This window comes from Medicago truncatula, chromosome 7, assembly GCF_003473485.1.
Source record: "Medicago truncatula cultivar Jemalong A17 chromosome 7, MtrunA17r5.0-ANR, whole genome shotgun sequence".
Lineage (NCBI taxonomy): Eukaryota > Viridiplantae > Streptophyta > Magnoliopsida > Fabales > Fabaceae > Medicago > Medicago truncatula.
Window position 1 is genome coordinate 42,282,802 of NC_053048.1, and position 25,781 is coordinate 42,308,582.

Genomic DNA, 25,781 nt, shown 5'->3' on the forward strand with positions numbered 1-25,781 from the left:
TAAGAGAAATAGAGAAGAAAGAAATGTTAATTATTATGAAGTTACCCATTTCTTAAATATCTTTCTCCTTTATTTCTCTCTCGCATAAATCTTCTCTTCCAAACACAATGTTAAGGCCCTTAACATTTCCCAAACATATTTTAAACAACATGATACGATGACATGCAAATGCAACAAGAACAAGTGGACCAATCCATAGCCAAAAGCTTGTATGACTCATTGTCGTCACTCTCCTTGTGACAATGACTCGTTGAGGAAAAATACGTGTGCATTGTTCGAAAGTTAGACCGTCGGTATCATAAAATAAAATAAGTAAAACCATAAAAAAATTGTTGATGGCTTGGTGCCCGTAAAGCTTTCGAGACATTAAATTTGTTTGTTTCTATGAAGGTCTTGTTTAGTTTAGAAAATATAGTGAGGGGGGGATATAAAAGAATAGAAATGTAGGAAAAAATAAAATAAAAAGTGAGATATGATTGTCATGTAAGAGTAAGTTATTTTCGGTCCTCGTAAGCATAGCTCAATTGGTAAGGATAATGCATAAAATATATAACGTTTGGGGTTCAAATCCGGCCACCACAAAAAAAAAAAAAGAAGTTATTCTCGGTTGTTTTGTCTTGATTGAGCATTAGTTGAATTTTAAAAACCATTTGTCTAAACCCAAGATGATCGTTTTAAACGGTTTGGTTCAATTTTATGTCCGGTCAAAAAGTTGTCCAATCTAAATACTTTAAATTTGTTTGAATTGCGGTTTGATTTAGTTTTGCTCAAAAAGCACCCCTACTTACTACCAGTTGAGAAAAATTGGCCTAAAGAAAATAAAGGAACACAATCATAACAAAATAACATAACATCAAAACTCCAAAATCGGAGGAAAAATCACAATTGTTGTTTAATGAAAACCAAAGAATTACATTATATGCAAATGTTTACAACACATAGACTATTCTCAAAGACCCACCGACTCCAATACATACACAGTTCAAAAGAACTATCCTACTCCATCATAAGGATTATACTTCACTCTAAGCTAAATCGCTCCAACTAAAAGCTTTAATATCAATTGTTGGAAAAAACAATAGAGAAAAAAAATAAAGGAACACAAGAACATAACGTGGAAACCCAAGATAAAGAAATCACGATCGTTGTCTTATGACAGCCAGAGAATTACACCAGTAAGTAAATTTTTACACCGCATAGACTATGTCAAACACACTCCCACGATTTAATGAAAATATCTAATTGCATCTTAGAGTTAGAACACTCTAAGACAATAGTATAAGAGAAAAGGAAAATGTCACATATAAACTTAAAATGTTTCTGACTGATGCATCTTATAATAAAGAAAGAGAGTTTATATATATAGGCATCATTCTACTTGTCTTACACTTCAAGAAACAACCTTCTTGCCTACGAAACTTGTCAAACATGATAGTAAACAAGTGAAGAAACCACCTTATTTGTCTAATGAAACAACCTTGCTTGTGTTAAACTAGTTCTTCCTTTACAATTGTAAGCAATGCGGACTTTCTTAACATTGTATATTTTCAACCAAAAGCGACACTATCTTGCACACATTGGCCAACACAAAAATGACGACTCTTATCAGTTTTTTTCAAGTGTTTTTTAAACTGAATGTATATTTCGCCTGCAGCTACACTAGCTATTGGTTTGATTTTAGAGACGTAAGCAAGCTTTCCTTTCATTGAAGAAGAAACTTATAAATGGCGTGCCTAAAAAAAGTGAAAAAGATTATATTGGTGAGGGAGATATAACAATATAAATACAAAGGTAAAAGAGTAATATTTATTTAATTATGAAATTTCATTCTATTATATACACCCCAAATTAAAAGAAATTATAATTTAAAGATTGGATGAAATATCTTTAAAAAAAAAATAGGATTGGACAAAATAAGTTCTATCATATTTCATAACATTCATTCATTTTTTATAAGTTCAAATAATAGAACATAATTACGGTCCATAAATTTTAGCTCAACCAAAAAAAAAACGAAATTGTAGGCTTTCTATCTTAAAAAAAAAGTTTAATAGCAGTTTTGACCCCTATGTTTTAAAAGTTGCAATTTTGAATCCCTAATAAAATAAAATACAAAACCGTCCCCTAAGTATTGCCCCTTTTGCAGTTTTGACCCCAGACCAATTTTGACAAAGTCAATGCACACATGGACCCTACGTGTGTAATAATTATTATTATTTTTAATTAAAAATAAATACTTTTTTTTAATTTTTTAATTAAAAAAAATTATACTTTTTTAATAATTTAAAAAATTCCACCCGTGGTGTCCACGTTTGACTTGGTCAAAATTGGCCTAGGCAAAAAGGGCAATAGTTAAAGGGCGGTTTTTTATTTTATTTTATTATGAGGCCAAAATCGCAACTTCTTGAAACATAAAGGCTAAAAGTGCCATTAAGCATAAACAAAAAAAAAAAATTGATAATTACTTGCCATCACATTTCATCCATCCAGATATAGTCGGAAGGGTTGGAGGACGATGTGGGGTATATGATAGAAAAGAATTGTCGCTAAAAAAGTAGTGATGCATCTAGCTAGCTGGACTGAACCTTTTGAATGTTAAATTGGCATCTATGACCTATGTGTCAATTGTTAAATTATTCGCAATTTGCTGCCACCTATCAGGATGTAACCTGGAAAATGAGAATACAAACAAACTATTGTAATCGAAATTGGTTTTGGCCACCCAAACTCAAGTGAATGATTTCATGCTATATGTCATAATAGAATAAAGATACTACAATTTAAGTGATTTTTTTTTATAAATACTAGTGCAGCGTGGTGATTGGAGAAATCAAATAGAGCTATAGATATATGGCAGAGCTTTTTGTGAATCAGGGAAAGGAATACGCAGATGCAAGGCCAAGTTATCCACCACAACTCTTTCAATTCATAGCTTCTAAAACTCCCTCTCACAACCTTGTTTGGGATGTTGCTACTGGAAGTGGCCAAGCCGCCAAATCTGTAAGTTCTCTCTCTTCCTTATCTTTCTATATCTTATACGAGTATTTATCTTAAAAAATGACTCATCCATCCATTATTAGACAAAATGCGACATCAACACCATCCATATGTATATACAATTTCCAATTTCATCATCATGTAGTTGAGTTAGGTGTTTAGCTTGATATACTCTAATGCGTTGTTTCAATTTTTTCCAATAAACCAGACACTTTTGGGCTTCTCCGGATACACCTAATGTAATGCATAGTGACATTGAATTTAATCTTCATGCTAGCTAGCTTCGTCATAGTTAAATGAATGTTTCTTATAATTTGTCAAATTTCACACACGCGCATACACATAATACAATTCTTTTCAAAAAAATCACTTTTACTCAAAGAAAAACTATTTCATGATTTCAGTTAGCTGCATTGTACAAGAATGTCATTGCTACAGATGTTAGTGAACAACAACTTGAATTTGCAACCAAGCTCCCTAATGTGCAATACAAACACACCCCTTCAACAATGTCCATTCCCGAGCTTGAACAAATTGTAACACCACAAGGAACCATAGACCTTGTGACTATTGCTCAAGGCCTTCATTGGTTTGACCTCCCAAATTTCTATCAACAAGTCAAATGGGTACTCAAGAAACCTCATGGAGTCATTGCTGCTTGGTGTTACTTTTTGCCAAGAATTAGTGATGAAGTAGACACTGTCTTTGATCAATTCTATTATACTGATTCACAACCTTACTGGGATTCCGCACGTAAATTGGTTGAGAAAAACTATAGAAGCATTGATTTTCCATTTCAGGCAGTGGATGGAGTTGATCATACAGGACCATTTGAGTTTGTGACAGAAACATTCATGAGTTTTGATGGTTTGTTAACATATATAAAATCATGGTCAGCTTATCAGACAGCAAAGAAGAAGGGTGTGGAGCTTCTTGGTGAGGACGTAGTTGAAAAATTTAAGCTTGCTTGGGGTGAAGATGGCCACAAAACTGCCAAGTTTCCAGTTTATCTGAGAATTGGAAGAGTTGGAAATGTCTGAATATGTGGAAGTCCAGCTAGTTCTTACTTTGAAGGTGCAACATCAAAATAAAAGAAAGATGCAGTGTTATTGTGTCAGACTCAACCTCCAAAATGAACAAGCAAGAATTTCTTATGTTGCATTGCTCAGTTGCTCATGTTTATTCACTTGTTAGAAATAAAATCTCATGATTGTTTGCTGATATAAATTGTATTTTCGCAAACAATTTAGTTCCTGTATTAGATTTTAATCCTTAAATTGTATTTTCTTACTCAAACACATGAACCAGAACTACCATTAAAGCACCTGTATCACTTCAATCTTATTAGACCATATGGAATTTGCGTTGAAAGAAACTTGATAGCACTTTCTTATGAATACATGATGAGTTGATCACTTTATAAATATTTTGTTTCATAGAAGAAAAAACTTAGGATATAAAAAGCTCCGTGAGATTTCAATTCCAATGTTGTTGGTTTTGATTTGACACAGTTTTGTAACATAGTAAATACTCAAATGATGGGGGAGGTTATATGCAACATAGATTTCAATCTCAAAATTGTTGATTTTGTTGGATTATATGAAGAGAAATACAGAAGCCAAAAGTGATGTGGAAAGCGAGGAATGATAAGGTTTTTAATAACCGAAATCCGTATGTGGGTGAAATGGTGGATGATGTCAAGGTTTTGTCTTGGAGATGGGCTTTGGATAGAATCTCTATGCCACCGTGTATGTATTACGAATGGTGTTGGAACCCAAGGGAGTGTATTTTGCGCTTGGTTTGAGTTGCGTAAATTCTGATCTTCTGTTGGGGCATGGGGTTTTTTTGGTTGGTGCAGACATTCTGCTGGGTTTAGTCTGGTGTTCTGTTACTTTTGGGGCGGCTATCAGGTCTTAACAGCACCTGCTGTTTTTTTCCTGTGCTGTTGAAGCTGCGCAGCTGCTATGCTGTAACAGCATTGCCTGCTGTTTCGGCCCGGTTGTGGTTTAGGGCGTTTAGGTAGCCTTTTGGATTATCTGTTTTTGTTTTTGGGTCAGTTAGGTGACTAGTTGTAACTATGGTTTTGTAATTCGGGACGGTTTTACCAGATTACAGGCTCATAACTTGCTATTTTCATAACCTTAGGATCCTTGGAGGAGTTGTTGCTTTTGTGGTTGTATAGGGTGTGGGTGTTCCGTCTATATGCGGCACCTATTGTTTCTTTGTGCCGTCCATACTTTGCGTCTTACGGGGATGGCGTTAATAAATTTGCCATTTAAAAAAACTAAAAATGGCCAAAAGTGATAAATTTGAGATGATATAATAGGCTGGTTTAAATATGTCTCAATGTTGATGGCTGTGAGTTTCATGTGTTTTTTAGGAAGAAGATATATTTAATCAAGAATTTAGATTATAGGGACTAAATTGTATTTTTTTTTCAATTATTAAAATGAACTAAATTGAAGTAAGACAGAGGGAGTTAACAGAAAGAAAAGTTGACCTGTGACCAAAACTATTCCCTCCGTGATTTATAAATATTGCAGTGCAACGTAGTGATTGGAGAAATCAAAGAGTTATAGAGATGGCAGAGCTTTTTGTGAATCAGGGAAAGGAATACGCAGATGCAAGGCCAAGTTATCCACCACAACTCTTTCAATTCATAGCTTCTAAAACTCCCTCTCACAACCTTGTTTGGGATGTTGCTACTGGAAGTGGCCAAGCCGCCAAATCTGTAAGTTCTCTCTCTTCTCCCTCTCCTTACCTCTTCCTAAAATCTTACTGTATCTTATATTCTCAAAACAATTTTTTTTTTTTATCTTATCCTTGAATAATTATGAGAAATTTAAAAGACTAATATCTCAAATTCGTCCTTGAATTTTGAAAAATCGGCTAATTTCGTCCCTGAATTTTGCGAAATATCAAATTAGTCCCTGAATTTACAAAATGTCAATCAAATCAGTCCCTCCGTTAAATTGGTCTGTTAACGGAGGTGACGTGTCACGTTAACCTCTGACAAAGCTTATCACGTCAGATGCCATGTAAGCAGGGACCAAACTGATTAATTTACACAAAATTTCGAAGGACGAAATTGATGGATTTACACAAAATTTTCAAGGACTAAATTGATGGATTTTCAGAAAATTGGCAACGGCTCTTTCCCTTCTTTGTGAGTAACGACTCTTTCTCCACTTCCTCATTAAAAGGCTATTTCTTCCCCAAATATATAAATTTGGAACCCTAATGTTATAATTTCTTACATAGAGTTCAAAATCCCCAAAATTTCTTCCATGAATTGATGTAAAATTTCTTCCCCAATTCAAAAAACTTAGAACCCTAATTTTTTTTTATTAAATTCGAAATTCATAAATCAAGTGGTCTGCCTTGTAGATTCAGTGTTTAGAATTGATGGGTGGTGCGCGAATGGGTCCTTGAATTATATTCAATCCATCATTTCGATCCTCAAATTAGTGAAAATATCATCAAATTGGTCCTTGAATTATCATAACAGATATCAATGTGATCCTTTGAGCATATATTTGCTGAACAAAGTAAAATGTAAAAGATAAACACTTTGATTATAAAAAGACAAACATTTGCATTATATCATAAGTCAATATTCGATGTTAATAAGTCATTACATGGCCAAAAAAACAACAGTACATAGCCAAAAAGACAACAGTACATAGCCAAAAAAGCATTAATTAAACTAGTCCAAAAGCATAATTAAAACATGCATCACTGTTTTAGAAATCCTGGAGTTGGGATAAACTCCATGTATTGGGGTTGAGTAGAAGCGGATGACCCGTAATTTGAATTTGGAACTCTAACAACATCCTCTTGTTGCACCTCAGTAGCAACATTCTCAACAACAGTTTCCACACTTGCCACATTACTTTGTACTTGTTCTTCAGACTCAGTGTCAATCCAATTCTTTGGTCTCCTAGCCACACCTTGCTTTGCACAACTTCTTGATTATATGTCTCATCCAATTCTCAATGTGGAAGATGTGGATTGACATTCGCGCACCACCCATCAATTCTAAACATTGATTCTACAAGGAAGACCACTTGATTTATGAATTTCGAATTTAATTAAAAAAGTTAGGGTTATAAGTTTTTTGAATTGGGGAAGAAATTTTACATCAATTCATGAAAGAAATTTTGGGGATTTTGAACTCTATGTAAGGAATTATAACATTAGGGTTCCAAATTTATATATTTGGGGAAGAAATAGCCCTTAATAAGGAAGTGGAGAAAGAGCCGTTACTCACAAAGAAGGGAAAAAGCCGTTGCCAATTTTCTGAAAATCCATCAATTTGGTCCTTGGAAATTTTGTGTAAATCCATCAATTTCGTCCTTCGAAATTTTGTGTAAACCAATCAGTTTGGTCCCTGCTTGCGTGGCATCTGACGTGGTAAGCTTTGTCAGAGGTTAACGTGACACGTCACCTCCGTTAACATACCAATTTAACGGAGGGACTGATTTGATTGACATTTTGTAAATTCAGGGACTAATTTGATATTTCGCAAAATTCAGGGACGAAATTGGCCGATTTTTTAAAATTCAAGGACGAATTTGAGGTATTAGTCAAATTTAAAATGACTCCTCCATTACTACTAGAGTAACAAAAATGTTTCTCGGACACAAAATCCAACAACATATGTACACACACAACAGTTTCTGACTTTTATATTGTTTTTTCTCTCCTTTTCGACATTACACACATTCAAGTTATATTTTATAGGTGTTGTCAGATATGTTATCCGACTTTTGTATGTCTAAATAACATGTCTCTTATCGTTACTTCATTATTTTAGTTTTTATTCATAATTTATTTCTCCTCTCTAACATATGTGTATTAAATCATTAAGAGAATTGAGCTAGTTGTTTGGTTTTATAATCCCTAATGCGGGACTTTATTTTTTTTCAATACACCCTCTCACGTCTCATACTTTTATGTTTGGTGCGTTGATATAAATTGGTGATTTTAGTATTATGTTATGGTTTCGTAAAACTGACTTATAAGATAAGAATTTTATAAACTCTATCATACCTTCTCCCGGTTCTAAGTGAACCTTGAATTTTGTCGGATATAGGTAATGCACACTGACATTGAATTTGCATCTGCATGCTAGCTAGCTTCTTCTTAGTTATAAAGAATGTTTTTTAGAATGCTTCTTCTTATGGAAATGATGAATTTAACTTTTTAAAAGTTAAAATATCGTTGAATCTAATGTAAACCTACTACTTTTGATTTCCTTAACAACTGCCCTTAGGGCTCTCATTAGTCTAACCCTTACTTTTACTCTAACACACTTAATTCATGATTTCAGTTAGCTACATTGTACAAAAATGTCATAGCCACAGATGTGAGTGAACAACAACTTGAATTTGCAACCAAACTCCCTAATGTGCAATACAAACACACCCCCTTCAACAATGTCCATTCCCGAGCTTGAACAAATTGTAACACCACAAGGAACCATAGACCTTGTGACTATTGCTCAAGGTCTTCATTGGTTTGACTTCCCAAATTTCTATCAACAAGTAAAATGGGTACTCAAAAAACCTCATGGAGTCATTGCTGCTTGGTGTTACTCTTTGCCAAGAATTAGTGATGAAGTAGACACTGTCGTTGATCAATTCTATTTTATTGATTCAAAACCTTATTGGGATTCAGCGTGTAAATTAGTTGAGGACAATTATAGAAGCATTGATTTTCCATTTGAGGCGGTGGATGGAGTTGATCATAGAGGACCATTTGAGTTTGTGACAGAGATATTGATGAGTTTTGATGGTTTGTTAACTTATATAAAATCATGGTCAGCTTATCAGACAGCAAAGGAGAAGGGTGTGGAGCTTCTTGGTGAGGACGTAGTTGAAAAATTTAAGCTTGCTTGGGGTGAAGATGGCCACAAAACTGCCAAGTTTCCAGTTTATCTGAGAATTGGAAGAGTTGGAAATGTCTGAATATATGTGGAAATTTACTTTCTAGCTAGTTTTTTACATTGCAGGTGCAACATCAAAATAAAAGAAAGATGCAACGTTATTCTGTCAGACTCAAACTCCAAAATGAACAAGCAAGAAGTTCTTATGCTGCATTGCTCAGTTGCTCATGTTTATTCACTTGTTAGAAATAAAATCTCATGATTGTTTGCTTTAAAAGAAACTTGATAGCACTTTCTTATGAATACATGATGAGTTGATCACTTTATAAATATTTGTTTCATAGAAGAAAAGACCTTAGGATATAAAAAGCTCCTTGAGATTTCAATTCCAAAGTTGTTGGTTTTGATTGGACAGAGTTTTGCAACATATAAAATACTCACACGATGGAAGAGGTTATATGCAGCATAGATTTCAATCTCATAGTAGTTGATTTTGTTTGATTATATGGAGAGGAATACAGAAGCCAAAGCAATATAGTTGAAAATTTTAAGTTTGCTTGGGGTAATGATGGTCAGAAAGTTGCTAAGTTTCCAATTTATTTGAGAATTTTGAAAGTAGGGAATGCACCAATATAGTCTTTTACTAATTTATTAGACATGATTACTATTGCCTGCATAAAAGTTGTTGGCTTGTCAGAAGTTGATGGTTTTAGATCTTGGGTCAGAAATGCATTAATCTATTTTTTTTCAATTGTTTTTTGTTACATGAGAAAAAGGTAAAGCAAAAAAAAAAAAAAAAAAAATATTAGCCGCGATGATAAACAACACCCATACTATCTGCCGTAAGCAATAAACAAAGCTCGGCTGGTGGATTAAACACAATCAATAGATTATTCGTAGACCTTGTTCCAAGCTTAGCTAAGAAGTCAACACACATGTTACCAGGGCCGTTTTAAACAATTCGTTGGCCCCGTTTTAATCTTATAAATTGGCCCCCCGGATAAAAATAGAAAGAAAAAAACAATTTTTTAAAGTAAATTATAATAACATCCCAATAATGTAAATAACATCAAAAAGTGATTTTATGTTCAAACCACTAACATCAAAATACAACTTTAAGCTACTATCATTCTTCTAGCTACTTAAAACGAGCCACTCTTCCAGCATTTTTTGAATAGTAACCACATTTTCAAGAACTCCAACATCAACATTATCAACATTTTCATTTTCAATAGGAATTTGTTGCGGTTCTTTTATCAAAAACTTATTAAGAGCTCCTTTTTGAGATTGAATGAACTTTTCAATTCTTTTCTTTCTCTTACGCTTTTCACATCGAGATTCATACTTTTTAGGAGGCATAGTAAAAATCTGGAATTTCTCACTGTTTTGTTAGCTTATGATCAGTCAGCAATGCTTCTGTCCAAGTTCTATAGCTTTTTGTTCTAAAAAAAAAACCTGGAATTTCAACATTAAACAATCAAAAACATGTTTAAGTGATAATAAGAAATTCAAGTGGCATTAAAAAATTCAACCATTAATTCATTCTTCCTTTTGAGGCAAGTACTAGTGTTATTAAAAAAATTGAACCCATTAGTTTATATGATTAAAAACAAATATGTTGGCTTTGATAACCCATGTTCAAAGTGTACTCTTTTTCAATAGGTTGAAATTGGTTCAAATCTATGCTCTTTAGTGTTTTTCAATTTCAATTTCCAAACAAAGATGGTAAACATAATACGAAATAACATTCAAATTTCATGAATTTAACAAAGAAAATTCAATAAAAAATAAAAAGGGTTTTAGTTTTTACCTTTCTGGTGGCGGTGGAAAGAAGGAGAGAAGTGGCGGTGGCGATTGGATGGCGGAGGTAGGTCTGAGGATATGGGTGGGTGTGGTGGTTTCTGAGTTTCTAACTTCTAATTCTAGTTGTGACAGATAATTCATAGATTAAGGGCCCGTTTATTACGGATTAAAATAAAAGTGATACCCCTGACCATGCAGTCTTATACGTAACGCTCTACCACTGAAGTATTCTTAACAATCTATCAAGTTCTCGTTTTCACCTCTATATAACACTTACTATAGGACCTTACATATAAAAAAATATATGGGCCCTCAAAAATTTGAGGCCCAGTGTCGTCGCCCAGCCCCGACGGGCTATGGGTCGGCCCTGCATATTACTCTCCATGAGAGTGTGACATAGTTGAAAAATCCAATATTTAGTCATGTACTTTCTAATAATAGCTATCTCTCATTTTCATAGTGGTGAGCGGAAGCATCAACGTGATTCATTAAATGAATATTATGCATGGAATGAATATAACAAATAATGTCTCTCAGACCTTCATTCCAACAAATTTGAATCTCATATATTAATTATTATTTATGATAAGTATTAAGAGATTAAATAAAAACATTTTAGTCAAACTACTTTTTTTTTTGTTGCACTACCAATAAAAACTACTTTTTTTTAAAGGATTTTAGTCCTGCTACTTATTCATTTCGTTTTTATATGAAATTTAACTTTTATTTCTGAAAATACACTAATTCGACAGGTTTAAAACTTAAATTGATTTCCGGATTAATGGATCCTTAAATCAAATACAAAGTTTTAAAAAAAAAAACTAGTTATATATATCAATAGCATAGAAAATTAAAAGACATTTTAAAATAGATTATTAATAAATTCAATACGATATTTTATGCATTTGCCAAAAAGAAAAAGATAATTACTATAAAAAAACAAAAAAGAGAAATTACTTTGTAGCTTTTTAATTCTTTTTTAACAACTAAAAATACCTCTAAAAAGAAAAGTATAGAAATGGTGTGAATATCCAAAACACACAACAACAACAAAAAAAAAAAAAAACAATCTTACAAAAAAACAAGAAATACAGTTAACTTTTCCGTTGAGTTGCAGGCTGATAGTAACCGTCGATGGAGGCTAAAATCGGAAGCATCTTTGAATCCCTCGGAAACTTCTTTACCGGCGGCGATCAGATCCCTTGGTGTGATCGTGATGTCATCTCTGTAACTTCCTCTCATCCCTCTCAATTCATGTTATTTCTTTCTTTCTGTATAGTTTTGCACTCAGAATTTCAATTATGCCGGAATCAATAGCTTTTTTGAATCTTTACGATAACGGCGAATACATAAAAACATTGCGACGCTTTTGTTTTCTTTATCAAGTAATTGATTTGATTTGTTTGATCCATATTTTGGCCAACACATTTCCTCAATTTTGATTTGTTTAAGTTTAGGGAACCTTCATAACCAGATTGAAAATTTTATCTGGAATTATTGCTGTAATATTAGCTTTGTGAATTGTAAATACACTGTTTGGTAGTCTTATCTATCTGTTTTTCATTGCAATGTTTTGAAGGGCTGTGAAAGAGAAGTTGGAGAGGCTTCTAATGGTGACTCTGATGAGCGGAAGAATGAGAGCATAATGAGGTTGTCTTGGGCACTTGTTCATTCAAGGCAACAAGAAGATATTCACCGTGGGATCGCCATGCTTGAAAGTATGATTACTTGCCGAATATTTTTCAGCTATTCTGTATAGGTTCATTGGTTTAAAATATTTTTTTTTTAGCATTTATGTTTTTCATTGATTGAGCTTAATCATCTTCATATGCTCATATGAATTTCCCATATTCATAGCATTTCAATGCTATATTGCATACTCGGTATAATAGTCTTTGCATGTGTTTGCTTTGGCGTTTAAGAGGCCATCCACGTGTTTAAAAGCCTTTGCACCGTGAAAAATAGAAGCTGAAAATAGTAACTTCTCTTTGGATGTATGTCTAGTGGCCGTGTACCGCATAAACAAACATAGGCTTAATCATTTTCCTTCTCTCACATATAGCTGCTAACTTAGATTTATCTGCCTGTTGTGCTCAAATTAATGTAACGTCTCTTGGAAAATAAAATATCCAATGTATTCATCGCTAGTTGTTTGATTATTCTGCCAGCCTGAAACGAAAATTCAAACTGCATCAAGAGTAACATATGCAAGACTACTACGATGATGGACCTTCAAAATGCCACCAAAGTGGCTATGGGGTCATTGTGTCTTTTTCTTTCATTATCATACAAACTTTAATGTAGGACGGTAGATTTACTAAATTAGCGTGTGAAGGGCACCATTATAATTGGACCAGCCTGAGAGGAAAATCTAATAGAAAATGTTGTTCCATGGTCTAAACTTCCTCCAACAATGCAAATCAGATTTCTTCTGTTACAGAGCTTCAAATTTAATTACTTTTAAGAAAAGACCAGCCTGAGATGCTTGTGGCGTGAATGTAGATAACTTCCTTGCCTTAGGGCCACTGCAGTCCCTCCTTTCTTGCTATGTGTTTTTTATATAGCCCTTAAGAGATATGATTGATGTTGAAGTATTCTGCCCATTATATGCATGGCTGACCTTGTACATCCTTAATTATTCTGATTCACAGCTTCTTTGGGCAATGATAGAAGTCCTTTGCATCAAAGAGAGAAGCTTTATCTTCTTGCTGTTGGGTACTACAGGGCTACTGATTATCCTAGGAGTCGGCAGCTTCTGGAGCAATGTTTGGAGGTCTGTCTTTCTCACCTATAGATAGATTGAAGCTTGAAACTATATATTTCTTGCTTTTTCTGGTGTCAGATCATCACTTCATATGATGCCAAGTGTATGTTCATATTGTTACACAAAAGCTTTGTTTTAGTTTTGGTTTGATTTTCTCTTTGAGAATGTTATCCTTGTGAAGTATCCAATATCCACTGTGTTGACTCTAGACTGGAAATTTCTATCACCTGTTTTTTCAACAATTAGTTCATTTATTTTCATTCAGTTGATACATTGTCTATGTGATGTGGATGCTTTTGTTGGGCAGTAATATCAGAGAGTGTAATCAAATTTTTGTGTTGTTTCCTATAATTTGGGATCTCTTTCCCTGTTATTCAAGATGCTATCAGTTAGGAACCCTTTCCTTTGTTATTAACAGTCACAAAAGGACTTTTAATAAACCCAGTGGGGTTGGCTTAGTAGAAACATGCTAGGTCTGCGTGTAGGTAGAATGTGTACGGACATACTTAGTGAGAGGTTTATTGGACAATCCTTTGTGGATAACAAATTCCTTCAGAAACGGTTTTAACATCGTTGATAGGTCCGGTCTGGAACGTGATTGTTTACGAAAGCAGGAGGATACATGTGGATTTCATCTGAAAATGACTATTAGTATGATATACAGAGGTCAATTAAGTATTTTCTCAAATTTGAAGTTGTTTTAGAAGTAGATCTGTCAAAGACATGCCTGATTCTCTACATTTCCTATAGAACACAATGATTCTTCGGTGTCCAAGCCTGTTATTACTTATTACATATGGAAAAGCTGATAACACTATGATTTTTGTTTTTGTTCTATTATATGAAAATGTTCACCATATTAGAGAGCCGTTTTTTTCTTATTATTATTTGTATGTGAGTGGGACTATATGATTGAGCTATTTGCCCATTGATTTTATTTTGATCCACTACTGATGACCTTATACTGATATTTGTGAATATCTTAGTTATTGTATTGATGACTTGGCACTTTCTTGATTATTGATAACTTGAAGAGTCTTACATTAACAGTGAGTGAAATCTAAAGTATAGTATAAGTCCTTTGTCTAACATGAACGGTTCAGTCTCAACTTTTCTTTTATCTCTAAATTTTGAGGTGACCTATCCTTGCAGATTGCACCTGATTGGAGGCAGGCACTGTCCCTCAAGAAAACAGTCGAAGAACGAATTGCAAAGGGTAAGTTACTTCCTTCTTAATCTCAAATCGCATTAACATTAACTAATGGCTTGTGTGCTCATGCAGATGGTGTAATAGGAATTGGCATCACTGCAACAGCTGCGGGGCTTTTAGTTGGTGTCATTGCTGCAGCATTGGCCCGAAAGAATTGAATCTATACATGCTTGGATAATTGGTCTTTGCTTATTTTACTTTGATCAGTAAACATTTTGATGTCAACAGGAAATGATCCTTATTTGACAACTGCAGTTTTTAATATTTTTTTATTTGTTAGGAGAGTTTTTACCGCACATACATAAGTGAAAATACTTTATTTTTCCCGTATGTAAAAAAACAAATGTGAGAATGCTTGTTTATTATGAGAAATGATAATATTTAATAATAGCCATTAAACTAAAATTATCTGTTCATATTATTTTTGTAGTTTATAAGTCTTACTCTTGAATGATTGTTTTTTTTTTTTTTCATGTCTTAAAATAGTATGTAAACTCAATCTAGTATACGTAAACTCAGTTCTAGTCCCTTAATGCAAAATCAATTTTGCACCACATGTAAGGTTTGAAGTTTTTAGATCTTATGTAAACTCAACTCAAGTTCAAGTTTGTTTACATAAACTCAACTCATGTGGCACATACATGTACATTCTTAGTTTCTATATCTCACTCAAACTCAGTTCAAGTACATATGTAAACTCAATTCAACTGTTAACACAAACTCAATTCAAGTACAACTAAATTTACGTGCCACATGTACATTCTTAGTTTTTAGGTCTTACTCAAACTTAGTTGAAATGCATCTATGTAAACTCAATTCAACTATGTTAACACACACTCAATTCAAGTCCAACTCAAACATGTGCCACATGTTGTACATTCTAAATTTTTATATCTTACTCAAACTCATTTTAAGTGCATTTATGCGAACTGAATTCAACTATGTTAACACAAACTCGATTAAAAAAATTCAAGCAAACACTTTTATACAAACTTAGTTTAAGTACAATTAAAAAAAAATCAATACAAACACTTCTATATAGATTTAGTTTAAGTACATTTGCACAAATTTAGTTCAAATACATTTACAGTAAAAAGTATTTTAAATATTGAGTTTGAAGGGTGTAACAACAAAAAATCATGTACTAACAAAAGTAAAAGTAAAAATAAAAATAAAAACTTCTACTTTCCTTAGAAAAAACCTTTAAAACAATATCTGAATATATAATTTTTACTAAAAATAAATTTTTAATCCGCAAACCTTACTCTAACATGTATTTTAAATTAATTTTATCAAATCATAGAAACTTTAATATAAAGATTTTGGAAAATGTTTAATAGACACACACAGAAGTGTATACACCTTGAGAAAGAAATATATAGTGATATGATAGGTTGATAATGTTAACGAAAAAGAGAGATAGAGAAAATAAGATGTTGAATAATTTTAAAAATAGTATGTACAAGTATCATTGTTGAAAGAATTTTTACATTACACATCATTCATAACCGTAAAATTGTTAAAAACATCAAACTTTAATCATAATTGGTTTTTAACTCTACTATATTTTATAAGAACATTGTTTAAAATTTGATCTTAAATTTTAATCTAGTATATTAGAAAGAGAAATGATATTCGAACAACCACTTTTAAACAATTTTTATTTTTATGTCTGTCTTTACATATTAATGTGGTAAATTGGAAATGTACTATAACCACGTGTTGTGCAGTAACACTAGTTCTTTTCTTGAGGAAAGACATGTTTGTACACAGATTTTTTAAAATTCAGATTAGATTAGTTCTTCAAGAGTTCAAGAGAGAAATCCAAAAGACCAAACTTAGCAAGTTCAAAACATTAGGAAAGGTACACCTAGGACTTATACTTATAAGTTACAATTCTACAGCCATAAATTACTACATGATACAACATCGGAATTCTGCGAATTCAACCACCAAAATGAAGGAGAAACTGAGACCAATGAAATATCACCAAACGCATCGATAGGTAACATGCATCTGGGTGATTTCACCGGTGTAGGTAACTTTAACTACCTGCCCCCTCTGAAGTCCATAATATCGAGCAATCGCATCTGTCTGTAGCATTCGGGGAAGCTGCAAATAACAAGACTTAATATAAGAATGGTCGTATTGGAATAGGAACAATAGTGCTGAAATTTAAGATTCATGAAATACAAGAAAATTATAACATAATGCCTATATGCATAAAAAGAGAATAAATACAAAATATATATATTTCATACTGCTACTGTGAGATATAATTCAGTAATTGCAAAACTGAAATGGTCTTCTTAGAATTTTGACTTAGCTAACTCAATCTCAAAATTTAACTCAAACATTGAAAAAAGTTATTTGGTTGTATCACTAATCAATGTGGGATCTCAATAAGTTTATAGCACAAAATTGTAATTATCAACTTTTCAAGTGTGATACTTGCACTTTTTCACTCTACACCATTTCAGATATCCAAATCATGTTAAATTATCAATGGCATCCATATATAACTAGTTGACTACCATGATTAAGCGATATATTATACATGCATGCTATGCAAATAACACAGCCAATTAGTACATGGCAATCTTTTTGTCAACTATAAATCAATAAATGTTCAACTGATGAAATTCAACCCAGAATTATTGCTGCTGACAAAATATATATGTTTTTGTTACTTAAAAAATGATTTTCCTTATTTGCCTAAGAATCAAAACCTTAAACAAACAATCTTAAGGACTTCGTCAGAAGTGCACCGTGGAAAATTTAATAACAAATATACATGTGATAGTGTGTGATTCATTCCCCATAGCATAAACAACAAAACAAACAAAATACTTTGTTCATGCCCGAGATAGGCTCTTCCCAAGTTATATAGACTGACCTGCTTTTCTTGTATATCGTACTTCTTCAGGAGATTCTTTTTCTGCTTATCAGTCAACACCTGATGTTTTGGCTTCAATACATGCTTTGTAGCATTAACAAGCAAGTCTGTGATCTGAAAAGTAAGATTTCAATGAGTTTTTGTGCCTGAAACTGATATTTTTCTCAGCACAGATAAAAAAAAGAGTCAACAAGTTTCTTGTTGGGGAATACTAATGTAGGATTATTAAATTATCAAGTGAATAGGGATGCTGTACGGATCATTATTTCAAAAGTACTTAACGGACCAGAATCAAAACACACTGGAGTCCGGATACAAAGACAGGCCATTCAGAATGAGACGTTGTAGTTGCTCACAACTTGTAAACATCTCAAACTTGACGGTATCCTTAGTGAAATTTGCATGTCAAAGTTTTCTTCCTTAATAACTTCTTTCCCAAATTCAACATTAAAGAATGACCGATATACTCAAGGATCGATCAGTAGTGATCCCAGCACACTCTAGAACGAAGCACCCTTTTTGAAAAAGGGGTTCTCTTTCTTACTTAATTATTCACTAGAACAGGACACATATAATTTAAGTTATCTGATACAAGGTAGTTAAAATCGAGATCCTTGATAGGATCAGGGAGTCAAGATTGTAAATCATAATCCTACAAAATTCATAAAACTAATTTGTGTGTATGTGCATTGAATAACGAAGAAAATAAGATGTGGTGAGTTCACAGAGGCAGCAGTCCAACACAAAAGAAGGGTCACAGCAATAGAAGTGCAGCACAAGATGGAGAATATCAGTCGTAAGATGGCTTAGGCTAAAGGACCGGTCGCTGGGAGAAATCAAAACAGAATATTGTGGGATTAGAGACTATGGCTTAGTGTTTTAAATTTTAACCATATTTTGGCCCCTCTGCAAATGCCTTAATTGAAATCCTACCCGCACATTTGGGATCACCAAAAAGTGCCAATTCAACTGCTCCTACAAGTTTGCACGGAGATTCCACTGATCACACCAAAAACCGATTTTGCATAAACTTGAACTCGCAAATGATCACAAAACTAGTAAAATAGTACAGGTTTACAACCCAATGCACGGCTTATCTACATTGGTTTGGTAGACTATACGAATTTATCTTCGTAGGGATATATCAAGTATAAACAATCAGCCCAGTCTTCAGATTTACTTGAGATTTTCCAGTTGTTGTATGTGTTGATAAAAAGAGATAGGAACAATGACATTTTCAGCAACTTGGATTATATAACAATATAAATACAACAGATATAGTTGACTGGTGCGTAAAAGCAGAGGAAAGATCAGCATTGGTTAATCAAACAGAGTATTCAAATATTAATTTGGTTTACTTTCATTTGCACTATTTATTTCTATATTACTTTTAATAGTTCTTTACGTCAGAAGTTTGACATTTGAATACCTATATTTTGTACATAATCAATTTCTGTTTTTTTCTTCAAATAAATATCTGCACTTTATCATGTCTGTTTTTCAGATTACCTTAACAGGTCAAGTACATGACTTTTCTCTTACAAGGTGGGATTTTCAAATGGTAAAGATTATATCCTTTTTTCTAATGTAATGATTGTTTTTCCTACTAAACCAATTACTAAAGAGAACTATCCAAATATCTCTATGCTGTTATTCAAACATTCCAAGCATGGGTGTCTAACTTGCGGGTAAACTCCTAAACTCAAGTTTACACTAGGAAGCAGATTTAGATTCGCTCGTGCAGAGACTCGGTTTTTGGTAGAATCGATTAGACCAAAGCATACTTGTGAGGTTTCACACAGCACAAGGCAAGCTTCCACCACTGAACTCAATGTTTCTCTCATTTAGTTTTCTTATCCATTCCTGACTCATGAATTGAGGTTTCATCTTAGCTCCTTTTATGTCAGAGGCTAATGTTGTGGTTTGCCGCTATGCTTTGTTTAGAACATTGAACTATTTTTGTGCTAATTTCAATGGTATTATATTATCAATGTATATTTGACATTTATATTATAGGTTTCTTAATATTAGGGTTTATATTCGGAAAATTCTAAGCTTTTGTAGACTCTTGAGTTTGACATGACAAGTGACAGCCTTCATACCAAACATTCTTCAAAAATTTCCAACTTTAAAGAGAACAGGTAATCATTTCCATTTTTGTTCTTCCATGCCTAACTAATTCAACTTTTTGATTGTTTAAAGAAGTTTTATGATTAGATTTCCCTGCAAATGTAGGTTCAGAAAGGAAGACCTATAGATACTGAGGATCCAAAGTCATGTTTACCATTTTGTAACAGCAAAACAAACACACACAGAATTATACTTTTTTTAGTAAAGTTGTACTTGCATGCAATCTTAGGGTTAGACTCAAACATCAATTCTTCTATTAATAAAAATAGAAAAAAAAATTGGCATCAGATTCCAGTCAGAAACAAAAGATGCAAAATCTTTGTAATTAATTACCCAAAAACAGTGAGTTAAAAGAGGAGTGAGAAACAAACCTGAAAAATTTCAACCTTAAAAGAGAGAAGATTAACAGCTTTCAAAGCTTGACTAGTAATTTGATTTTGCACAATCAAAATAAGACCAGTCAAACTCTCTCTATTCACAATCTGTCCTGCTATGTCTCTTACTCCATTCACTTTCACTATCCCTGGCCCACTAAAAACCACCAAAATCTGCAAAACCCAACATCATAAAAACACTGATACCGAGTTTTCAAATGAAAAAAATACTAATATATAGCATTGAATTAATACCCTTTTGGAGGGGTTAGTGGCATGAGTAGCAGTTAAACGGAGACGATCAACATCAGGAGATTGGCCATGAATTTGGCGGAAATCATCAAGAGAAAGCTGGATTTCATCAGAGGGGATAGAGTACCCTCTGTCTTTGAGCATCTCAAGAACTGTTCTGCGAGATAAGTAGTAACGATGACTCTCTATGCTTCCATTATCCTTCTTCGTGAACAAACACTGAGGTTGTTCTTGTAATTGTGGTTGTGTTGTTATATCTCCGTTTTCGATCTCCATCGTTGTTATTGCAGTTTCGGTGGTTCCGTTTTGTCCTCCTCCATTTTCAGTCGCCATACCTCTCTCTCTCTCTCTCTAATGTTTTGTTCTGTTCTGCCTATTAACTCTTGTCTCAACTTTCAAAAATGTATTCAACTCTCTTAAAAGACATGTCCTTTGTACTTTGTATATAAAATCGAAATTACTATAAAATGAAAAAGAAAAAATATATTCATATTTTTAAAATACCAACAACTATTAAAGTCAAAACAAAATTACCAACAATAATTTAACATTTTATATGTGAAAATTTGTTAAATATTTGCATCTTGATAAATACAGTATTTGTTTAATATTTTTTTAAAAATATTTATTAATGTACAGCGATATAAATTTAAATCAACCTCTTTGGATTTACACTAATCATGCACAACAGTTATATTATGTTATTGTAGAAAATTTTGTTAAAATGTTGAATATTCTCCTATGAGAATGAAAAGAAAGTGAGATGTTTTAAATTAGATTAAAAAAGATACAATTCAAATTTTAAAAGGAAATAATAAAAGTTGAAAAGAAAATAAAATAATAAAAAAATTGAAAAGAGTGTGCGAGAGAAGTAGAAAATGAAAAAGTAAGAGAGAAAAGGGGTGAAAAGAGAAAATATATATATATATATATATTTTTTTTTTTTTGAGAGAAAAAGAGAAAATATAATAAAAAAATGTTAAGGGTAAGAAAAATAATATAGAGAAAGAGATATATACTTATCAATATTATATGCAGTATTTAGAAAACAAAATTTACTTTCGGTAGGGATTTTACTTTTCATGTGTTGTATCTACATTTTACGTTATAATTCTAAGTTTAGCATTTTGGTCAATGTTGAGGGAGTAAAAACGTAAGTGTTTGGGGTGTGAAAATGAAAGACTGCTGAGTTGTAAAATAAAAAGGTTGAAGGGTCACTAGGCTGAAGTCTAATAAATGGCTGGGGCCTATTTGTCGATTTTGCTATATATATTCCTAAAAAACAAGTATTTCTACATACACCCCTGTTATAAAAATAAAATTTTAGGCCGCCTACGGACATGGCCCCTTAGGCCGTCGCACCCTCGACCTATGCCTTGGGCAGGCTCTCTCTCAATACTTAAACAATTATTTAAGAGTTCTACGATCATTTTTATCTATTTGGTTGATAAAATTTCATTCTATTTTTAATTTAGTGTGTAACTATGTAAATATACCAAATAATCCTTAAATCATATGAAATCTGTCATTATAGTTATATTCTTTCAAAAACTTATAATAGTTATCTAGTGTATGGACTAAATTGGAAAAAGAGTGATAACTAAGAGACTAAATTAATGTTTTATTTTTATTGTAATTGACTCATTTTATATTGGGAAATAGCTTGTAAAGTTTAACTTGTAATTGGTTAAGTCAAGAAAGTAAGGTTGTGTGAACCGTGAAGGGGTGGTATTTGGATGACATTGTGGTTGATAACATTGATGACATTGGTCAACCACAATATCACATGTGACTTTCTCCTTTTTCTTTTACAAATTTATTTGTTTTGTTGTAAACGTGTGATATTGTGGTTGGCCAATGTCACCAACTACATAACATCCAAGTATTTTCCGTGTGAAGGCTATGAGGGCAGGTCCTTCTTCATGGTATAAAAATATATATAATATACTACTAATTTTTTTTTAATGAAAACTTTACGCAGGCACATGCCTTCAAACCATTATACATACATCTGTCCCTGTTTGTAAATATCCTCTCTTTGTTTCTACACTTCAAAATGATGGTTGATTTTAAAAATAATCCATCACACCATTGTATCAAAACTTTACTTAGATGGTTTTTTCGCCATCATTTTGAATAATGGTATGATAGATTATTTTAAAGTGATTGATTTACCAAAACACTACAAGTTTAATCAATTAGTTTATCCATCACAAGTAACTTACAAGTTAATTTATCAACTATTTTTTTTTTTTTTTTTTTACTAATGAGAGCTTTAACTAGGCCACTTATTTTAACATGGAGGGAGTATAAATCTATTTTCATGCATGGGTTTTGAATCAAACACATGCAGCGTTTTCCAAGTATTTATTATTTCTTGATCTTGCAAATGGAAACATTATTATCAACCTCACTCGAGAGCATTGATCCAATAAATCATTTATTAGCATGGTCTGTAGAACCATGTGGAAATGTGAGTGTCATATAGTAGGAGGCAACTGTGTCCTTTTTTTATGCTGTATAAATAATTGTGTCCTATATATTTAACCTTGCCTAGGACACAGTAAAATTATTTTATCAAATTCATCACACAAAGAAAGAGTGACAGACACACAAATAATGTGCTGGCTTGAACGTGGAAACTGTACTATGCTAAAGCTAAATGGGCCATCTTATGATATTGACCCTCCCAATAAATTTCCAATTTTAGTTGAAACTGACCAAACACTAAGGCAAAAACAAAGCCATGGCAGTAACAACACAAATTGCAACTTCTGATCTTTATATCTGCTATGATAAATCATGTGTTTCAGTTTCAATCGTCACTTTCTTAACCTCTTTCACAATTGTATAAAACAGGTACATTGATGATATATTTCTTCAGAGTTTCAGACACTTGAAATTAGCAATCAACCATGTACAAATAAACTTGACAGTTTCATTTTGTGATGATAATTTGGTAATGACCCATAATTATAATAAAGCAAAAGTGTGACATAAACAAATTAATACAATTGGTATGCATAAATTAGTTGATGTAATCGTTTTGAAGAATCCGAATTTAAATCCTAACCTAACGTAAACAATTATCGGTCATACTTAACTTCTATCTTGACCAAACTCTGGATTAGTAAACTACTTTCTCTTGTGAATTGGAGGGTTAGAGACAAAAACAAAAACCAACAAAAAAAAAAAAGACTAAAATCAAATAATCAAATTGAAATATGCATATTCATCCATAGTAGCTGCTAAATTGATCAATAACAGATTCAATCAAGAAAAATAATAACAATAATAAAGAGATAACAATCAATAATTTTGTTCATCACTTATTCATGAACAACAACTTGAGCATCTAATCAATCCATTTTCATTACAATGAACACACCTTTTCAATTTACCTTGTTCTTCCTCAAACACTTTCCTGCTACCATTGCAATTATTACAAGGCACAAACCTTGCATCACCACATTTGTCACAAACAAACCAAGGATCTTGAGTTGGAAAACCTTTCAACATTCTAGCCAATTCACCAGATTCATTCAATTGTTTCAAATCATCTGCATTTCCTACATGTTTCCCTCTGATAAAAACCTGTGGCAATGTCACTACTGATTTTCCACCAAGTGCATTCTGCAACTCCTTTCTATAAGATGAATCCATTGAAATATCTCTCTCATCAACTGCAACTCTATATCCCCTCAAAATCATCCTCACTGCACAACAATCTTCGTAAGTCTTGCGAATTCCTCGCAAACTTGTGCAATAAACAACTATTCTGTTTTCAGTACCAGGTAAAAGACACAAACTCTTGTCAAACAAAGAAGAACAAGGGTTCATAGGACTTGATTCCATTGACCTTACACATCTGAAAAGGTTTTTATTATTGTTGTTACTGCTACCACCTAGTTGTCTTGATGACAATGCTCTTCTGTAACTCCAAGCAACACTTGGATCCAACTTAGCAAGCAAAGCTTCTTCTGATAAATGCTGCCAAAGTGGTTTCTTGAGATTTTTTTTGGAGGAAGAAGATTTTTTTTCATCCATCACTGTTTCTGAAGCTTTCAATGATTCAAATGAATCAAGAAGTTTCTTTTTTGCTGATCCATCAAAAGTTGTGTACCTGCATGAACTGTGTTTATCCGAGAAACTCATTGGATTGTCAAAAATGGAAGGTTTATGAACATTAGTAGCACTATCGTGATGATGAGAATCTTCATGTTCATCTAAACCATCCATGAGTTCCCAAGTGTTGATGACAGAATCTGGTGACAAAGATTGTTCTTCATTTTGACAAGTTTTGGTGAGATGGGGTTGATAATGAGGGGTAAAGCTAGGGACTTTTTGGTCAATTAGGAGAAGAGAACCATAGGTAGTGGAAGTGAGTGAAACAAGGTGATGAGTGTCACCTTTTTTGGTTGGAGGGTGATGGATAAGAGGCATTGTAAGGGACAAAGCTTTTCTAACTGGTGGTGAAGAATTGAAGTAATTTGAAGCATAAGAAGATGAAGAAGTTGATGAAGAAGAAGATTGAAAAGAAACAGAAGGTGTTGTTGGATCTTCTGTGTTTCTGTTAGCAACTATTGTTGTTGTTTTTGAGGCTGAACAACCCATGTTTAAGTTAAGAAAATTGGGTTGTGTTTACTTTTGCAACCTCTCTCTAGAATAGAAAAGATACCTTTTTATATTTTTATTTTTTGGTGGGTGAATTTCTATTTTAGAGGACCATTTTGCACTAATGAATGATTGTTCTTATGAGGAAGAGGAATGTATAGGTATTATGTTGTTGGAGGAATTTTTAGAGGCTTAGATGGAAAGGATGAGAAAAAGAGGGAAATAAGGAGGTGTGGTAGAAAGGGAGCTTTCAAGTAGGTTGGAAGGGGAAGTTGATAATGAACATCAATGCTGTGTGTGTAATAGTGAGTTGAAAAAAAAAGGGGTTTAGGACCAATTTTAAATTGGGAAGGAAGGGACCATTTGTTTGTTTAGGGAAAGAGATAAAGGTAAAAGGGGACAATGAACATTGAAAGTTTCTAGTATATTTTTTATTTGAGGTAAAGACTTTCATATCAGGATCAACACAATGGCTAAGCCTTTTTGTAAGTTGTAATTATTGTAACCTATATATTTACATGTAGAAATACAATGTAGTTGGCCAAGCCCCATGCTCAGGTTCAATAAATGTTAGTTTTTTTTGTTTGTTCGGTTAGAAATTTTAATACTCCCTCCGTCCCAAATTGTATGACGTTTTGGACATTTCACACATATTAAGAAATGTAATTAATATTGTGTGATATGGAAAAGATAAATGAAGGAATTGAAAGAAGAGAGAGTAATAAATAGTTAAGGATATAATAGGAAAAGTAACATTAATTTTTCATTGGTATTGTAAAGTGACATACAATTTGAGACAAATATTTTTTCTAAAGTGACATACAATTTGGGACGGAGGGAGTAATGTCATAAGT

At 32.9% G+C, this 25,781-nt stretch overlaps 4 protein-coding genes and 1 pseudogene across 4 annotated transcripts; 3 read left to right on the plus strand and 2 right to left on the minus strand.

Annotated features, from left to right (window-relative positions):
• Positions 1–2,597: 2,597 nt before the first annotated feature.
• LOC11427818 (putative methyltransferase DDB_G0268948) lies at positions 2,598–4,396 on the plus strand. Its single transcript, XM_003624980.4, has 2 exons — positions 2,598–3,000; positions 3,402–4,396. The coding sequence occupies exons 1-2, from the start codon at positions 2,851–2,853 to the stop codon at positions 4,035–4,037; spliced, it is 786 nt and encodes a 261-aa protein (XP_003625028.1). The 5' UTR covers positions 2,598–2,850; the 3' UTR covers positions 4,038–4,396.
• Positions 4,397–5,521: 1,125 nt separating this feature from the next.
• LOC11427819 (putative methyltransferase DDB_G0268948) lies at positions 5,522–9,370 on the plus strand (annotated as a pseudogene).
• A 2,311-nt stretch (positions 9,371–11,681) lies between these two features.
• LOC11414042 (mitochondrial fission 1 protein A) lies at positions 11,682–15,077 on the plus strand. Its single transcript, XM_003624983.4, has 5 exons — positions 11,682–11,914; positions 12,267–12,405; positions 13,339–13,460; positions 14,604–14,667; positions 14,734–15,077. The coding sequence occupies exons 1-5, from the start codon at positions 11,822–11,824 to the stop codon at positions 14,817–14,819; spliced, it is 504 nt and encodes a 167-aa protein (XP_003625031.1). The 5' UTR covers positions 11,682–11,821; the 3' UTR covers positions 14,820–15,077.
• A 1,346-nt stretch (positions 15,078–16,423) lies between these two features.
• On the minus strand, positions 16,424–20,741 carry LOC11419143 (DNA-directed RNA polymerase V subunit 5A). Its single transcript, XM_003624985.3, has 4 exons — positions 20,317–20,741; positions 20,059–20,235; positions 17,558–17,671; positions 16,424–16,773 (listed from the first exon to the last, which is right to left on the minus strand). Exons 1-4 carry the CDS (start codon positions 20,644–20,646, stop codon positions 16,648–16,650), a joined length of 747 nt encoding a protein of 248 aa, XP_003625033.1. The 5' UTR covers positions 20,647–20,741; the 3' UTR covers positions 16,424–16,647.
• A 2,781-nt stretch (positions 20,742–23,522) lies between these two features.
• LOC11433800 (uncharacterized protein At5g39865) lies at positions 23,523–25,343 on the minus strand. The gene has a single exon (XM_003624986.3). The coding sequence runs from the start codon at positions 24,925–24,927 to the stop codon at positions 23,647–23,649; it is 1,281 nt and encodes a 426-aa protein (XP_003625034.1). The 5' UTR covers positions 24,928–25,343; the 3' UTR covers positions 23,523–23,646.
• Positions 25,344–25,781: the final 438 nt, after the last annotated feature.

What these genes read in the sequence shown, in the direction of transcription:
- LOC11427818 (XM_003624980.4), top strand. Translation starts at nt 2,851, where the DNA reads ATGGCAGAGCTTTTTGTGAATCAGGGAAAGGAATACGCAGATGCAAGG. An exon ending in GTGGCCAAGCCGCCAAATCT is followed by an intron (nt 3,001 to 3,401) that starts GTAAGTTCTCTC and finishes TCATGATTTCAG; the next exon opens with TTAGCTGCATTGTACAAGAA.
- LOC11414042 (XM_003624983.4), top strand. Translation starts at nt 11,822, where the DNA reads ATGGAGGCTAAAATCGGAAGCATCTTTGAATCCCTCGGAAACTTCTTT. An exon ending in GTGATCGTGATGTCATCTCT is followed by an intron (nt 11,915 to 12,266) that starts GTAACTTCCTCT and finishes AATGTTTTGAAG; the next exon opens with GGCTGTGAAAGAGAAGTTGG. An exon ending in CGAAGAACGAATTGCAAAGG is followed by an intron (nt 14,668 to 14,733) that starts GTAAGTTACTTC and finishes GTGCTCATGCAG; the next exon opens with ATGGTGTAATAGGAATTGGC.
- LOC11419143 (XM_003624985.3), bottom strand. Translation starts at nt 20,646, where the DNA reads ATGGCGACTGAAAATGGAGGAGGACAAAACGGAACCACCGAAACTGCA. An exon ending in TTAAGGTTGAAATTTTTCAG is followed by an intron (nt 17,672 to 20,058) that starts GTTTGTTTCTCA and finishes CTTACTTTTCAG; the next exon opens with ATCACAGACTTGCTTGTTAA. An exon ending in ACGATATACAAGAAAAGCAG is followed by an intron (nt 16,774 to 17,557) that starts GTCAGTCTATAT and finishes TGTTATTTGCAG; the next exon opens with CTTCCCCGAATGCTACAGAC.
- LOC11433800 (XM_003624986.3), bottom strand. Translation starts at nt 24,927, where the DNA reads ATGGGTTGTTCAGCCTCAAAAACAACAACAATAGTTGCTAACAGAAAC.